Source organism: Dendropsophus ebraccatus, chromosome 3, assembly GCF_027789765.1.
Source record: "Dendropsophus ebraccatus isolate aDenEbr1 chromosome 3, aDenEbr1.pat, whole genome shotgun sequence".
NCBI classification, from domain to species: Eukaryota; Metazoa; Chordata; class Amphibia; order Anura; family Hylidae; genus Dendropsophus; species Dendropsophus ebraccatus.
Genome location: NC_091456.1, coordinates 126,722,889 through 126,741,070, shown reverse-complemented (window position 1 = coordinate 126,741,070; position 18,182 = coordinate 126,722,889). Strand labels below are relative to the sequence as shown.

Genomic DNA, 18,182 nt, shown 5'->3' with positions numbered 1-18,182 from the left:
ATTGTATACTCTATATTGTATATTCTGATGTTTGTCCTATATACACTCTGTACTCTGATGTATGCGCTATTTACTAAATAAAATAATGTATATGTTCTGGTCCTACGATAGCTTTGTCAGTTGTAACATCCAATATCTGTGTACAGGCAATCTAGCAGTGCTTTCTTCTTACTATGCAGGAGGGTCCATTGATACCAGTGGCATAATGCCCAGGTGTAAATGCCACCTCTGTGGTACAATACATTTGTGTGTGTTTTTTCTCTTACTTTCTTGCTTTTCCTACCGATTTATTAGTTGCTAGCTGCGTGGACAAACCATCTGTCACACATCAGATGCTGACTGCTGGCTCCTGAAGCCATGTAACATTTCATAATCCTGACCTCTCTGCTGGAAATGCCATAACATCCAGTCTTTCATTCATGAAGACCTGGGCTATACGTATTTCATAGCTGTCAAATGTAAATTTGGGTATTTCAGTTTCCAGAACTGTGTGCCCTGGCATTTGCCTTTGTGAAGGAAGGGTGCCCAACGGCAGCAGTTTATTCCCGGTGTACTAGATGTCCAAGAGAGGAAGTAATACTGTATGCCGTTTATGTATTTCCACTCTGTTCCTAATCTGATATATCCATTATAGTCTCCCTCTGAGAATAGTTCATGGCTGCTGTGGAGCTTAGGATGCAAACTGATCTTTATGTGAAATAGGTACATCTGTAACATTGAGTAAATGAACTGTTGTAATCGATTGCTTGTGACATATTGACGAGCCTGATATGAGCTATGGCTTCCTTGTGATTTGGCTCATTACAACTGTTGTTATGACAAGATGTTTTTTGCATGGAGCACATGTGTACACAGAATGGCTGACCAGATCGGGGCTTATGTTGAATTTGCACTAGTTTACACTTCTTTGTGAGATGCACTAGCCAAGAAATCTTAGCTACTTGTTTTTGTCAGTTACATTTTTTATGCAGATGTTTTCACCCTAAATTTAGTTATAGACTCTTATGATACAAATTCATTATCGAGATATCCTAAAAAAACCTATTAGGCCCGTTTTATACAGACGGAAAATCGGTCCAGATTTCTTAAGATGAAATTCAGACAGATTTTTGGACCCATAGGAAAATCGATCAAGATTTTTTAGATTCTGTCCTGTTTTTGTCTGGAATTCCAGAACAGACACCCCATAGAAATCTATAGGAGCGCAGGAATTCCGAATGCTTTCCTGATGCACAATAGGCCAGGGTGGGTGACATGCAACAGGCCGCGGCGGATGACAGGTGACAGGCTGGGGGGGTGACAGGCCACAGCGGGTGACAGATGAAAGGCTTGGGCGGCTGACTGCATGGAACTTCTCCCCTGTGTACCAGGGTATACATCCTCATTCTGTGGAAGATGAGCACCTCTACTTTCTGTGCCTTCTGTGCCGCTGTACTGGGATCCTGAGCTGGGGGCATGTAGTACCTGACTTAGCTCCCCTACAGTTGCTTTTGACACTGGCCCTGGTGCTCTCTTCTGTTCCTAAGTGGCCTTTCCTTAATGACCCCTCCTCCCTTGTGGCTCCTGCCCTATGCTCCCCCTCTTTCTACCTTGTGTCCTCTGCCCCTTATGCCCTCCCCCTTCATTGTGTCCCCTGACCTATGCCCCCCCACTTTATACCTTGTCGCTCCTCCCCTCGCCCCCCCCCCCCCTCTTTATACAGTGCCTTTATTGTGTGGTGGTCATTCCTGGGATGTATCAGAAAATCCTGAAGGTAATTCCTGATGGTTTCTTGAAGGTAAAGACTGATTAATGTCAGGAAATCCTGTTGGTTTCCTGCGGCCTTTTGAGGCCTCCTGATCAGGATTTTCTGATAGTAAAAGCTGATGGTCGTGTAAAGGGGGCCTAACAGACTGCAATCCTTTTCGCAACCTATGGATGGCCACATACAAATTCATATATCATAGACATCTTTCTAAGCTAGTCATCCTAAAACAAATATTGTGGCCCGCATTGTACAAGAATGGCCATGACACAACTGTAAAGCAAAATGCAGTTATTTGCTAATGTCATAAAGAAGGAAAGCTCTGGCAGGGCAGTACCTATAAAGAAATCAGTTGAGCTTATGGTTCATTTTTTTAATTTGTATATTTATATAGCACCAAGTTATTTGCAGCACCTTACAAATGTACTTTTTATATATTCTGCAAGGTATATTGTTTCTGTTTTTGAGAAATAATGTAATAGAATATGATAATTTGCCCCAAGGAAACATGATGGAAAGGTATCCTGACGCTGTTGTGAGCAGAAAAATCGCACATTTGCTATTAAAACTTTAAATGCTGGTAAATAGGCTGCTAGTGTCTTGGTATTTCCTTATCATAAGGTGTCTTGGGACAACTAGAATGGGATAAAATAATGCGGCTTAAATTTACTTTAAAGAAATATTAATAAAGAAAACACGCCTGTAAGTAGGACACTTGGCTGAAAAACAGGTTTAGAGAAGACATAGTTACTGTCCAAGTAGAGTCTTAGGTATAATATAATGCACAGAACAGGTAGATATTACATAAAATTCACTGATTTTGATTTGTCCACCCTTTAAATGGGATTTCCAACTTTACTTTCACATTGAAATGAACCCCAGTTTAGTAATCCCCCCCATGCCCTTCAATGTTCATATCTAGTTTTGTTCTCCATGCTCCTTGTCATGTTACAGCCCCAACATGTATGTTTACAAGCTGCACTTCTTGTTCACACAGTACTCAATCAAGTCTGGCCTTAGGCCTGGTGATAGGCAGAGTAGCAACCTGTGATAGAGCATGCGGGATGTAGTTGTGTTTCGGTTGCACTGTGCCTGCTTAAAAGCTCCATAGCTGACAGTACTAACATCAGCCGAATCTGCTTGCACAGGCAACCGAAAGTCAGGGAGGTGGACACATATAACATAACCAAAAATCGCTACACCATGTCAAGAGGAACCACATGACCCTGAGTTACTATGTTGTATATAAACATGAAGAATCCTCCAGGTATAGAAATGATTGCATGAATCAATTGTGGACTAGAGGAAATGATTCTTAGAGACCTCACTGCAAATATCCAGAGCGTTTCTATGTTCTAAAAGATTAGTTATAAATACCCCAAAAAAGTGCTAGATCCTAAGAAGAAGTGAAGTTGAAGTAACTTAGCCGTTTTTTGCTGTAGTACACCATTATTTTGTCTGAAGCTAGGCTTACTGCTGTATCCTCTGTTCCACTGGTACATCAACCTGACCTTGCACACCTTTATGCTCTGTGCACCCCTGTTCAATAACACCATTAGGGTTATATAGACACCATGTTTGGTGTATGCTGTACATTCAATTCTCCATTGTATTAAGAGAGGCCAACATGGTGTCCTTTTGTTCTCCATCATGGTGGTATGAGCTAGGTTTTTTTTTCACTGTACAGAAAGGTGCAGCCAATGGCCGATGTATGCTGTGACTATAGGGAGCACTGCTGATGTATAGCTGAACTGATCTGAGCATTCACAAGCCACAGTCTCATGTATATGTCAGTATTACAGCAGCATTGCTTTTAGGTTTGAGTATGGAAACACCATATGGCAGCACATGGACTGTAACAGCGACCCACAGGGATTTTGTATGCCACTCTACATGGTCTGTGGATGTAGCAATGCCAGAATATGAACAAAGTCATAATAAGATCCATAAGCAGCAGTTATATGTTTCTAGTGTTTTCCATTGAGCAACAATGGAATATAGAAAAAGTAAATCAAGTATACAGGATTACTATCAAGAGGTTCCAAATGTGGTGCTTCCCTTCAGCATAATACATGGATTCTGTGCCTAAATTGTCCCCACATTCTGATGGTCAGTATGCAGGGTGTCAGAAATGTCTTGAGGAATTGGACTGAAACTTGATGAGGTTGTAAAAATACTTAGCAATGTAATAGCTCGCTAACAAGTCTTTCATCTAACCTAACAGCATTTGCGCTGTGCTATGCCCAATTAGGTTGTGCTGTAATTTGTTTTTAACAACCCGAAGAAAAACTATTTGGCTTTTACACAAACATTGATCCTTCTCCTCTCTTTGATGATGCCATTAACACTCGGCATGGGGTGTATGCATGCCGCTCTTATTACAATGCAGCCAATTTAAGCATGGCATCTTATTAAAGTGCAGCTTCTTAAGTGTCTGTTTTTTTCTCTAAACAGGTCCAAGTAACTCTGTCTGCAGCTAAAAATGATCATTGCTATATAATGGAGGCTCCGGAGTACCTCGATTTAGATGAGATTGATTTCAGTGATGATATATCTGTAAGTAGATCTGTTTATATATTTAGCTTGTGTGTTATATGGTTATATAGTTTGTGTAATGGAAAATGCAGAAATGTATTAAATCCAAACCTTCATACGGTCCAGATGTTTTATATTGTTATATGCTTGTCACTTTTCACTTCTTTAGAAGTGAGCTCTGATAAAGATCTTCTGTTCCCATTGGTTTTTTTTCAGCATTTGCATTTCTTTGCTACTGTAGATGTCATTTCTTATTTTAGTATTTTGTGCTTTTTGTTATTATGTGTCATCTGTGTTTTCAATATTTCCCAGTAATTATTTTGTATATACTTACTGTTTGCTTCTGTACTGGCCTGTGGGACATTTTATTTTGAAAGCAAGAAATTTACCCCGCAGTTGGGGGCCATATTAGAAATGCTACTACTCTCAGTTTACACTTGGTGATCACTTTGTTAGGTACTTGTTTGTAAAAGCGTTACTGATATTTCACTCCTGAGACCCGCTGCCTGAGATACAGCCAAAGAGCAGCTGGGGAGAGTGTGCAGGGATTCAGCCAAGTCTATTTCCCACCAACTATGTCTTCTTGACTCTAACTACTCCCACATGGCAGTTGACTGAATTCCTGGCTAGAGTGTTCACAGGAACAAGAAATTCATAAGATGATTGTACACAGGACAAAAAACTGGGGCAATGTATACAGCAGAGCAGACAGTTTGCATCAGAAGCAAAAGGTAAACATAAAAGACCACAGAAAAGCACTAAAATAACTTTATTTACCAATATCTTTTCACTTATTAGACTGTTGAAAATAGATTTTATTGTAGGGAAAACCCTGTAAATAACCATGTTCTGCAAGAGTAACACCAAAACTGCACCATGCAGATGTTACAGTCAATGTGTGTTATAACCCACCCAAATCGTTAGATTCAGAGCTTTTAGATGCAGATCCATAAATTCTTGGATTATGATATAAATCATGACTACATCTTAGCCCACATAGGGCTCATGTAGGCTCTGACCAAACCACATGTTTGCCATTTGTCAGACATTTATTTTGAGATAATCTCCTAAAATATCATCCAACCCTATGCAACTATACAACATACTTTACAGTTTCCTATGCCACCCATTTACTTCCATTTTTAAGAAGACTATACTGGACTATACTGCTTGGCTTTCCTTTTACTGAAAAGCACCGTCAACTATATGTATTGATATCCTAAGAAATAATATGATGTCTAGAAATAGTATTTTTACTGCAGAAATGTATGCCAAATGCATTGGCATGGATCAGACCTATAGAAGTAAACATTTAGCTTATACACAAGGAGCGTTTTCTAATGCCAATTGGGTCCTCTGCCTCCCTGTGTAATTTTGCCCGGACCATAGCTGTTGACTGGCTGCAGAGGAACATGTGATGTACTATGTGACCTAAAAGAACAAGTTAGTGCTTTGTTTTCACCCATCCAGTTTGACACGTTGGGTAATTGATGGAGTGTATAATTGTACCCATTAATATTTGCCTGTAAGGATATAATACTCCTAACCTTGTTTAATATAGGTTAGTCTTACAGGCACATACACACTAAACCATTCCTCTTAAAGCTTTAATCCTGACCCTTAATTCACCTCAGAGTTTGAATTTTGGAAAATGTTCTCAGATTCTGCAGAATGTGTCTGCCGCACATCACTGGTAATCCAATGTAAACATGGAGGTCATCTTACCTGCTCTGGCAGTAATAAGGGACTTTACTGGTTCTTTTCTGAAACTGAGCAACCAGACAGCTAACCTCACATTGCCTGAACGTTATTCTCATCCATAATAGAAGTGGATCCAAATCAGTGCAATCAGTGATGTCCTAAATTTAGTCTGCATGTACATGATAGGATATGCCCCATGCTGACGGCCTATAAGGCTGGGTTCATGCTGCTTTTTTTTTGCTATCCGTTTTATGGAAAATAACGGATGCAAAAATGGATAGTAAAAATGGATGCAGCTGTATGACATCTGCCAGGATCTGTTTTTTCCATTGCCTTACATTATAAATTAAAAAAAACTTACACTAAATTGGGATTTTTAAGATAGCTTTATTACTATATTGTAAGTTAAAATCATTTTCTTTTGTGTTTTGCCTTAATCATTTTCTGTACTATGATCTGAACTGGCTTGCTGGTCTATACAGTTGTCTTTATATGTATATACAGTGGTACCTTGGTGCTCGAACACCTCTGTCCTCTGTGTTTGAACAATTCCATATTCAAACCAAAATTTTGTCGCTGTATAGTGTAGAAATTACATGTAAAAACTAGATTTGCTTTTCCAGAGAAATACATGGTGCTTGAAAAGAGCGCCTCTTTAACAGTGACTTCCTTTTAAGAGAAACTTTAACCCTATAAAAGCAACTTTGATACAGTCACTTTAAGAGCAACTTTGGTACAGTCCCTTTAAGAGCAACTTTGGTACAGCCCCTTTAAGAGCGACTTTGGTACAGCCCCTTAAGGAGCAACTTTGGTGCTAACGCTTTGAGTGACCTATATACTGTCCCTTTAAGACCAGCTTAAGTACTGTCCCTTTAAAAGAGACTTAGGTACCATCCTTTAAAAACCAGCTCAAGTACTGACCCATTAAGAGCGACTTGGGTACCATCACTTTCAGAGCGACTTGGGTACCGTCCCTTTAAGAGTGGTTTGGGTACCGTCCCTTTAAGAGCGGCTTGGGTACCGTCCCTTTAAGAGCTACTTATGTAAGGCCCCTTAAAGAGCGACTTGGGTACTGTCCGTTTAAGATCGGCTTGGGTACCGTCCCTTTAAGAGCAGCTTGGGTACCATCCCTTTAAGAGCAACTTGGGTACCGTCCCTTTAAGAGCGACTTAGGTACCGCCTCTTTAAGAGCAACTTGGGTACTGTCCCTTTAACAGTGATTTAGGTACCGTCCCTTTAATAGTAGCTAGTGTACTGTCCCTTTAAGAGTGGCTTGGGTACTGTCCCTGTAAGAGCGGCTTGGGTTCCGTCCCTGCTACATGGCTGCCTCAGCTCTGCTACTTTACTAACTGAACTTTGCTACTTATAATGGTAAAGATCATTGCTCGGTTACCATGACAATCTTACTCATGTCAGGGAGACAAAATCATTAAGGATCTTCCATATATTACATCTTCTATTGGCCAATAGTGGACATGTGACTGTGTGGATATTGTAAGGAATTGACTGACTTAGCATTTCTATTGGTTGCTATATTTCAGCTATTTGCATATGTGCTGTGATTGGCTGTTAGCGTTTACAGTGTGGCCAATATTTCCAATGGGCCATTATTCTCTATGGGAAATTAGGGGTCTTTAAATGTAAATTTCTTAAAAAGGACAAATCCGATCGAAATAAAGAATAGGTAGCACACCTGTCACCACCAAGAGTCTGTGCGCAAAGTGGTTCGGGCTGTATTAATCGCAGACGAATGGCTGGAAGAAGAAGAAACGGAAGAAGAATACGGATTACAGTATAGTGCTTTTTCAAGCACTATAATAAGAGGGAGCAGGGGATTGCAGCATATCACAAACATTTATGGCTGGAGAGGTGCTAGAGACTCAGTGAACTGACATGGGGGACATTTGGTGATTCTGTTAGACTGGCTCCGGCCCGGCCTTCCTGGAGACGTCATCTGTCGCTGCGCATGCTCTGTTGACGGCAAAAGCCGAACGAACAATTCCGGCCGGAGCCTATGCCCTCAGTTGATGCGAACAATGTGCCTGCGCCGCTCAAAGCTCTACGGCGCAGGCGCGAATTGTTCGTCAGGACCATGCGCATACTGACAAGTGTGCGCGGGGCCCTTGCCGTCAACGGCACAAGCGCAGCAACAGATGACGACGCAAGGAAGGCCGGAGCCAGCCCGCAATGAATATTCAGGTGAAGCTGGGAGGAGGAAGTAGATGGGAGGCGGGACGAAGTGCGGCACGAACGCGGCGCCATGACTCCTCTTTGGCACTTGTGCCGCAAGTTACGCAAGTAACACACACACTAACACACACACCTTCCTCGCAATGTCAGCACCTCAGAAGCAGAAAAGGTGCTGACAGATTCCCTTTAATAACAATTTTCGCCCGACTTCTCCTTTAATATACCAGTTCATGTTTATATAAATTATATTCAAGTTATAGAAAAGTGTGATATTCTATCCTGATGTAAAGCAGATCAACTGTGCTAGACCTATTGAAGCCTATGGTAACGTCTCAGTATATAACAGTCTTCTGACGTATACTTGCAGCATACAGACATGATGTGACTACTCTCCCAGTATATTTGATAATCAATAATCCTATGAATAATATGTTAGGATTTTTCGGGCCAAATATCAAATTCATCTCTGACATTGGTAGTGTGGATAAGAAGTGTTAATTGTCTACAAATGGTTAATGTTTCTTTTAAAAAGAACATAAATTATGGGGTAAACCTGGTTGGTGCCTGTTTACATTTTACATTACATTGTTGTGCATGTCTTGGCTGTGTTGAAGAATTACATTTACTGCTTTTAAGCGCTGTGTGTTTTCTTTATTAGTTATAAAGAACCATATTGAGATATTGTTTTAGAGTCTAAAAATGTTCCAAGAGGAAATAAATGAGCGCACAGTATTGTAATGAGCACTACCGAGCAGAATTGTTGGTGGGAACACACAGGCTCCTAGGCTTTCTTTATAGGAGAGGGTTTTTTTTGTGGTGTATTGACCTTAACACTAAACACTTCCCACAAAAATGTAGGCAGGAAAGCTGTTTTCTAAGCTCTGAATGGTTTCCTTTTTCCTCCAATTGACACATCACTTTCTATGACTTCCTTTCAAAATACATTGTGGCTATTGTTCCCAGGGAGAAGGCCGGTTTAGCACATGCTAGGATCAAACCTCTATGCTCTCTAATGTTTTAACATTTTTTCAAGATGGGAGAGACACTTTGTTAAATAAAGTTATTACGGCTATAACTTTCTCACATAAACCCTGCGTTTATTTGTGTCTCATTATAATAGCTCACTTGGACCTGTTAACAATAAGGTTTGGTAAAAGCAAGGGGAAGGCTTTTTGGCAAAGTATTGTGAGAGAGGTCGGCGTGTGCGCATACTCAGACATTAGCTTCACTTTAATAGCTATATTACCCAGCCCAACCCCTGCCCATGAACAATCAGCCAGTAATCAACCCGTGTAATAGGACCCTAGGCCCACACAGTATTTTGATCAATATTTTTTAGCAAAAAACAGGAATGGAACTGACACAGAGAAAACCTATAATGGAATGATTTAGAACTTTTTTTTAGTCTTTTGGATTCCTGGTTCTGGTAAAAAAAAAATAAAGACCAAAATGAGACTCATAATACAGCACAAAATATAGAGTGTAAACATAGCCTAAGGCTATGTTCCTAAAGAGTTTCGGGACAATTTGAGGAGTGGGGGTATTGATTAATAATGCAAACAGATATATGTGCATATGCTGTCTGAGTGCTCTAGATTACCCATGCACACAGTACACACACTGTATTAATGTACCATGCCATGCAGCCAACTATTTCAAGCAAATATGTCACCTCTTGACTGTCTCCTGGGCTGGCAGCACCACTGGATAGATATCAATACAAGCATTCAGCACCGTTATTGCCTGTGTCAATAATAATTTGAATGGTAAATAGTGTCACACCACTCTTGTCCTCAGTATGTGTGTAGAATCTACCTGGTACTGGTATGACACTATTTTTACTTTCCAGGGAGACCTAACAAATATCTGTCCAACTTAAACATTCATTTTTGTTTAGCAGTTTTAAATTTAAGAGTTATAGCATGTAAGGTAGTTCCATAGAAAAATGAAGTAAGTGCATAAAAACTGCATATTGGTCTAAAAATGTTTGATGGGGCTAGTGAAACGAAGCTTGCAGTGCTGGGAAATGCTATATCCATGGCTGCTTGGTAACAAAGTTACTGCACAGACACACAAGCAGTTAGTGATATCATCGGATCGTTTACTGCTGGCAGACATTCTAGTAATAGGAGCAGTTCCAGGCCAAAATCCTGAAGTTCCCTAGATGAACCTGAAAAATATGCCTTACGGTTTTGATAAAAATTTCACGGCTTGTTTATTTATATATTTTTTCTTTACTTTGGAATGATGAAGATGAAATCTCCAGGTCATGGGGAAGGCAACGTACATTTATTTGTTGTTTTTGATTTGTCCATTTTTTACAGCTTTAGTGTTAGGACTAGTCGCTAAGAAAGCAGGATAGAAAACACAGACAGTGAGCCCTAAGCTGAACCCCGCCCACTGTCCCTGCCTATTTGCTGCAATCTGCCCTAAACGGCAGCGAGCAACTGGGTGACCATCCCTCTACTGAGTAGATGAAACAGACAAAACACAAACACAATGAAGAGAAGTTGACAGTCAAGGTCAAACAAACGGGCAGTGCAGTACAAAACCAATATCCAAAATCGAGCAAAATGGTCAGGGCATGCAGCAAACAAGACAGGAAAGGAAGCAAGGTTAGGAAAGGCAAGTAATAGCAAGAACACACTAGCAGGCAGAGACAAACTCAATAACCGGCAAGGTACGGGCAGACCTTACATAGAAGACCAGGAACGCAGTCCAGAAGGCGATTGGACCACAGACAGAACCGAAACAGAAAAGGTAATAGAGAGTCCAGCTGTCAATCACTGAGGCAAAAGCAAGTTAACCATGACATGACCAGAGGAAACATAGCAGAGCAGACACGGTTGTGACAGTTCTCAATCAGCAGAACAGAGGAATAAAGACAGTGTTCAGGCCAGGTAAAGACAAAAGCAAGCAAAACACAGAATGCCCAGTCAGTGGTGGCAGCTGTGTCATTTTTCAGTCACTGATTGGCAGAGCAGACAGGTCCTGTGGGGTCAGCCCAAAAGAAGCTCAGACCAGTGGGGGACTGGGAAAAGGGGAACTTTAGTTGTAAAGGACCAGAATACTTTAGTCTAGTTTATTTTTACACCACCTGAGCCCCAGAGAAAATCTTTGTTTTCCCCAGACAAACCCTTTCATAGTATGAATTACAAAAAGACAATAAGCAGAGTATGAAGCCTATTATTTAGTCATATTCATTTAGTTTTGTCATTAAGTTCTTTTTAAATTGTTGGTAGTTGGTGAGGCAGATTTAACACATTTAAATGATCATATGCTTATTAGGCCTTTATTTGGATCTATTGAAGACAATTTAAAAAATAAATTTAAAAAAAATATATTTTTTGTAATTTTTCAATTGAACATTAAGAAATTGCTAATTAGGTATATAAGCATAAATGTATACACAGATACACATGGGTACACATGTACACCATGCACAGAAGTAGTCAGCCGTTGTTTATACTTTTGGCGGCTGGTCATCCCCCTAGTCCGAGCAAGTCTTTGTTCACAGAGTCCCTGAACCATTGCCTTCGATTGTTGCAATGGTAATTTATGGAGTCTCCTGATAAGGAGAAGACTGTAACTCTTCCCATGCATGTACTGTTTCTGACCAAAGCAAGTACTTTTCAAAGTGTCTCTAAAGCATGTTGTGGTGTGGTATTGGTATAGTTATACATAGCTTTAAGAATGTCAGCAATATATGAAGACAAAGTTTCATACATTGATGGTAATTCTAAAACCCTTTGCTGTGGATTATGCTGGCTGGTGAGGCCAGTAGAATAAAATGTAGAATATGTGAGATGTATTTCAGACATGAGATCAGAAAGTTATGTCTCAAAATAAAATTACTAGTTTGAGATGGCCTTTAGTGTGATCATAGCTAATCTTCAAGGATTAGAGAACTTGAAGCCTGACCAATCCGCTGACCAAAGCAATCTATGGACCAATACTATATTATCAGCACTATATCATGGATGCTTGCTGCATGGATTTATAATGTCATATGTTTGAAACCTTAAAGGGGTTATCCAGCATTAGAAAAACATGACCACTTTCTTTCAGAGACAACAGTACTCGTCTCCAGTTCAGGCGTGGTTTGAAAATAAGCTCCTTTCACTTCAATGTAATTGATTTTCAAAACCTGCACCCAAACTGGAAACAAGAGTGGTGCTGCTTCTGAAAGAAAGTAGCCGTGTTTTTCTAACACTTGATAACTCCTTTAACTCCTTGTGCCCAGAGAGGGGGCACGCAGCACTGGGAACGCGGCTATAAGCGGCTGCAGGCCAATCACCGCACCCAGCTAATTAACCATTTCAATGCTATTGTCAAAACTGACTATAAAATGCCATCACCTGGGGTCTAGGGGAATTTGTGTTTCTGGCCAGGCCTCAGCGTCACTGATCCCAACTCGCCAGTCATTTGCTATGAGCTCCAGCAGCCCATAGGAATCGAGCACTGATCTGAGAGATCAATGCAGTACATATGCACTACATTGATCTCTATGAGAAATCAGTGCAGTGATCATAGAAACTGACAGTACTATGGCCTTTTAAACACAAGGGGGGAAAACTAAAGGGAAAAAACAAAAAGCAAAAATTAGCCTGGTTCTGAAGGAGTTAAAGTAGTATATAGCCTGCTGCTTTGTAAATCAGTCCTTTGCTAGGTCCACATCTGGTAAGATGCCTATTAATTTTATAAATTTGCGTTTGTAGTCAAGTAATGTTAGGTAAAAATCCATTATTTTTAGAAATCATAAACTTAAATCAAAATATTTAAGTGAAGGTTGGAATAGGAAGCTAGCAAAATGCAACCAAGTAATCTTTCAATGAATTCTCATAATAGGAAAACAGAACAAAGAGATACTAATCCATGCTGGCACCAAGGCGTTCATATTAATAGCAACATCTTTAATGTGGTTGGGTTTGTGGTTAGTGTACACAGCTTTACTCTTTTATTTCACATTGCGCTATAAATATTTTATTTGTAAAATCTGCCCATTGTTTCAGTTGCTCCACTCTTAATTTCCACATTTGTTTTTGATTGGTATCTTCGGTATGATATTTGAAAGAGGAGAAAACATTTTTAGCTCTGGCCTTGCTGAGAGTGTGGTTGGTAAGGAATCTGGAACTGTGTCCATAATTGGCTGGCTGAATGTTACTTAATGTTTATAAAACAATGATGTGGAGATGCAGAAACTCTGCGTCTATTGAGGTTTCAGGAGTGACTACCACTTTTAAATTCTTAAAGTAATCTTAGTGGCTACTTTGTGTGCTTTCAATTACTGTCCCAGAGCAATGTAGGTCCTTCAAGTTGTACAAACTCTACTCCAGGGGTGGGCAATTAGTTTTCCCTTGGGGCCACAGATTTTTTTAAGCCAAAGCCAGGAATGGATTTGAAAAGAGGAGAAGTCTCCGTCTTTCCTTTATTACCTGTTCTCTAATTATAGTCCATTCCTGGCTTTGGCTCAAAAAAAATCTGTCAGATAATCTGTTGGTGTAATAGGGCCCATACAGAGATGCTCTGACACAAAGCCCTGTTCACATCACATTGTTCTGTTTAGTTAATACACTGGGAAAGCTCATCATTGGTAGTCACCCACACATCTTCCTGTGTAAACAGGAATGTACAAGAGACTATCATGAAGTTAATAGGCCACATGATTGATTAAGCCTTGTAGAATAGTCCAGTCGTGTAAAAATGCCCTTAGCTTTTTCATTCAACTGTACCTAATAAAAAGGCTAAACAGAAAAAGTATCCAATAAAAAAAAGAGAAAGTGTAATTACACTGTATTGCATCTGTAACAGGTCTCCATTGAGCATTTTCTGGCACGTAAATTAAAGCGAGTGTACCATCAGTACATTCGCTTTAAGCATTTCACATGGATAGAACGGTGCTAGTGCAGAAAAGCCGGTGCCACAGCCCTTTTTTTGAACCGCATACGGCGCTGTTCTATGCCCAGGTACTGGCCGGAAGGTAAGCACTGGAGGCAGGCCGGTCTACCCCCGTCCCTCTATGACGCAGCTCCATTAGAATCAGAAATCAGAATCAGAAATACTGAACAGATTGATGTATTACTTACATCATTCTGTTCAACTGTCATCCTAATATGCAGGAGAATGGGATTCTTGCCACACCCTCCCCCCACCCACCAGCTGCTTATTGACAGTTGACTGCCTATACACAGCATGGATAGATAACTACCAATCAGCAGCTGGTGGGCAGAGTTTTCTGCTTCTCATGAATATTCAGGACTACTGGGCTCATGCACATTATGGAGAAGATTACCTATTGTCCATGTTATTTAGTAGGATATATTTGCATTAGCTGCACATAACAATGCAAGTGATACATCATTCTGTTAAGCTTCTCTGTTAACTTCTTTATGCTACACTTAGATAGGACACAATACATTTGCTGACAGAGTCTCTTCAAGATCAGTGAGGTCATATAACATTGTGCATGCAGACATAAGATATAAAATATAAAAACACAACAACATCTTCATGACATGATCAGAGGTTTTTGGTGTTTCCACTCTTACAGAAATGGGGTAGGGCCTTGACAATGTTGAGTTACTCCAAGGTTCTGATAATCCAAGCACAAAAACAGAAACAAAGGAAATGTTGCTGTCTCCATGAAGGCTCAGCAGCTGCTTTCTGTTAAAGGGAAGGAGAAATGTTAAAGGATATATAATATCCAAATAATAGAGTGAGGCTAATAAACAGTTACTCAGTAATGTAGCATGAAGCTCCTCTTATGCTGCTCGCTCCTTACTCCATGCACTGAGCGTCACATCTATAAAGTCATATATGGAAAATGAACATTTCTAAACCATTGAATTCCTGAGGCAGCCCAACAATGGATTACATTATTCTCAACCCAGATTAGACAGGAGACAAAACAATTATCAGTAATTAAATAATTATCTAGTGCTGGCTATAAAGCTGCAGGATACAAAGAACCAGATTAGATGAAAACTTTTATTGGGAGGGATATTGTGCTGGCTTCTGACGGAAACTCATGTAGAACATGTTGAGTGAGCTTTTAGATCTAAAGCTTTAGGATGTGAAGCCGACCTTGGCCGTCCAGACCTTGAGCACTGTAGCAGAAATAAATGGTTGACCGGATCCAGCAGAGCGTTGATGCTTTACGGGCCTTTACACCTAGATGCTTTCCTTAGTGGTGAAGAAATAGAACTTTAGATTTTCTGATTGACTGTTTCAATATAGATTATAAAATTATTATTAAAGCTCTCCGTACATTATGAATTGCAAAGGTTTCTCTGTCCAGAATTGCATTCTGGTTAATATTATTGGCATAGGCCACTTCGGGGAAGACCCTTTTTGGTATCACATAGGTTTTTAGGGTTTCTTGCAGGAGTGTGCTGTGCGTGAATGTTATTTATTTCCCTGGCTAACATCATTTCAGTGAGGAACCACCCATGAAGAAATTAGTAGCTGAGAAATGCACTTTGAGAGTATTGCATTTCAGACCCTTCTGAAAAACTTCTTTTGTGAAACAAAGCATTGCAGTCAAAGGATTTACAGAACAGCAATTGTCAAAGATTTTCCTAACTCTGCTATAGACCTTGATGGCACTAGATCTTTAACAAGATATTCTAAACTTTATCAGATAAACCCCAAACAACTAATTCCTCTTCTCCTCCTCTTTCAGGACAGCTAAAAATGCTCTCACACTGTTCTTTTTCCCAGATTATTGTTACGACTGGAGTCGTGGATCCTCTGTACCGTCACCAGCGATGGCATTAACCACACCAGGAAGCGGAGTCTAAGGGGCCGCTGGTTTTCACCAGAGCCCGCCACGGGATTCGCTTGCTGCGGCAGGCGACCCCCAGGTCGCTACCCCTGGCTTGGTTTGCTAGTGACGGCGGGCAAGGTGTAGCAGGAGCAGTAGGCAGGTGATAGTGCTCTTAGGTGGTCTTAGGCTTAACCGCAGGTGGCAGAGGCAATGGACAGGAACAACAGGCAAGGGCAGCGGACAAGAACAGCGGACACGGGCAACGGACAGGAAAAACAGGGAGCTGGGCCAAAACACTAAGGGAAGCATGAAGAGGCTCCAACACGAGGGACAGGGCATGCTTGGATTTATAGGGAGTGATTGTGTGCATACACCAATTAGGAGCGTACTGGCCCTTTAAACCTGTGACAGCCGGCGTGCGCGCGCCGGCCGAGACAGACAGAGACAGGAGCGGGGCGAGGTGAGACGCCCCCGGGGGCCGAACTAGCAGCAGCGCCGGGTCTCTGCAGCAGGACACCGGCGGCTGTATATGACAGAGAGGGGATGCGGCAGCGGCCCGGAGCACGGGACGCTGCTGCAGCCCTGACAATTATAATAAGACAGCATTCTTTAGACAGGGTCCAGTTCTATATTCCTCCCTCCCTTTTCACATTAAAGGGGTTGTCTGGGACTTTTTAATAATCCGGCAATGTATTGACTTCTGTGGGCTCCGATATTAGTTTCGCCTACAGGGGCAGGGCTAAAATCAATGTGGAATTCCAGACAGTCCATGGAGGGACACCTGCCCAACCCACCTGATGACTCCACCTGTGATCGTGTTCATTGGAAGGAACAGAAAACAGATATTAACTGTGACATCACAGGACGTAAACAAGTCACAAGTGTAATGGTCATATGACTGAACCTGAGAGCACAAGAGGAGCTAGAAATAAATAATGAAGGTGTATATAGAATATACAACACCCACAGAAGTCAATGCATTTCAGAGTTTAAATATTTGGCTTACAAAGTAGCACTCTCCTTCCCTGCTCTTCAAGAATGCAATCCCAGATAAATTGCTAATGAAAGTCAAGTAAATTGAACATGAAGAAAAACTGGAAAAACTAGAGTATGACTGCTATGACACGTTCTGTGAGGCTGTAATATTGGAATTGAACATGGGTGTCTTGAAGGTCCAGTGTTTTGGATTACATTTTTAGCTTTTCTTCAGCATAAACATATTTGGGGTTATTATGTGCAGTAGGTTCTACTGTATTTGACTCTTGATTGGATAATTCATAGACCCTAAAGTACCAAATAAGCAAAATCATGGACAACACACTAGAGGGCAGAGCGCAGCTTATGCATATAAACAACACAAAAAGCAGCATATGCACAAAGAAAGCTGTACATCCAATCAATACTTTAGTAAGTAAGTATTAAGAATTAAACATAGATTCCAAAAGAATCTGTATGGGAGACAAGCCTCCTTACATAGCCATATGCAAAGTTAAAAACACTTAAAATACAACTACCTGTAACCCGCTTGGATACAAGTCAGGTTAACCCACAAACTAACCCCTAACACAGCATGGTAACAGAACCAAATATGTGGAAAAAATTATAAATAGTTTGGTAAGTGCGCCAAACCAAAAATAGAGAAATGCAGTATGTCACCTTGTCGGAGATGATGATGGGGAGTCAGGTCAAGTCAGTCAAGCAACCCACACATTCCACCGTCAACACTACTTTATTAGGAGGATGAAGCCGTGTTGATGGCGGAACACGTGGGTTGCTTCTCCCGCCTGACTCCCCATTATCATCTCACACAAGGTGACATACTGCATTTCCTTTTTTTGGTTTGGTGCATTTACTGCATTACTGCATTTCTAGACCCAAATGTAGACTTCTGAAAATTATGGGGCAAATTGTTGTATCATTGGAAGAATTTAAGGATTATGTTTGGAGAAATTATCTAGTACAATACATTGAATGATGGTTTCTAAAGAGGTCTGAAGAGTAACAATAACAAAATGACAGAATAGACCAGGATACAAGGGATTATTACTCCTATAACTAATCCTATCCTGTGAATATCAAGATGTTTGCTGTCACCCCTGTTAGGGTGAGACCTTAAATTAGTCTCCTCAGATATACCTGGCTGCTACCTAATCAAAATGTAATGTGACAGCTGTCTGTGAGTATCAACCAAGACACATAAGCAACTTCAGTGTTCAAGCTGATCTACTTTATTAAGTCAAAATCTCA

General features: G+C 40.7%; 1 protein-coding gene across 3 annotated transcripts in view; it reads left to right on the top strand.

Moving 5' to 3' along the window:
- SNCAIP (synuclein alpha interacting protein) overlaps window positions 1-18,182 on the top strand; it is a 248,530-nt gene that overhangs the window by 147,079 nt on the left and 83,269 nt on the right. For all 3 annotated transcript variants that reach the window (XM_069962653.1, XM_069962652.1, XM_069962654.1), the window contains one exon: window positions 4,199-4,300. In XM_069962653.1, coding sequence (XP_069818754.1) covers window positions 4,244-4,300 — 57 coding nt within the window. In that variant the 5' untranslated portion in view covers window positions 4,199-4,243. The remainder of the gene's footprint in view (window positions 1-4,198; window positions 4,301-18,182) is intronic.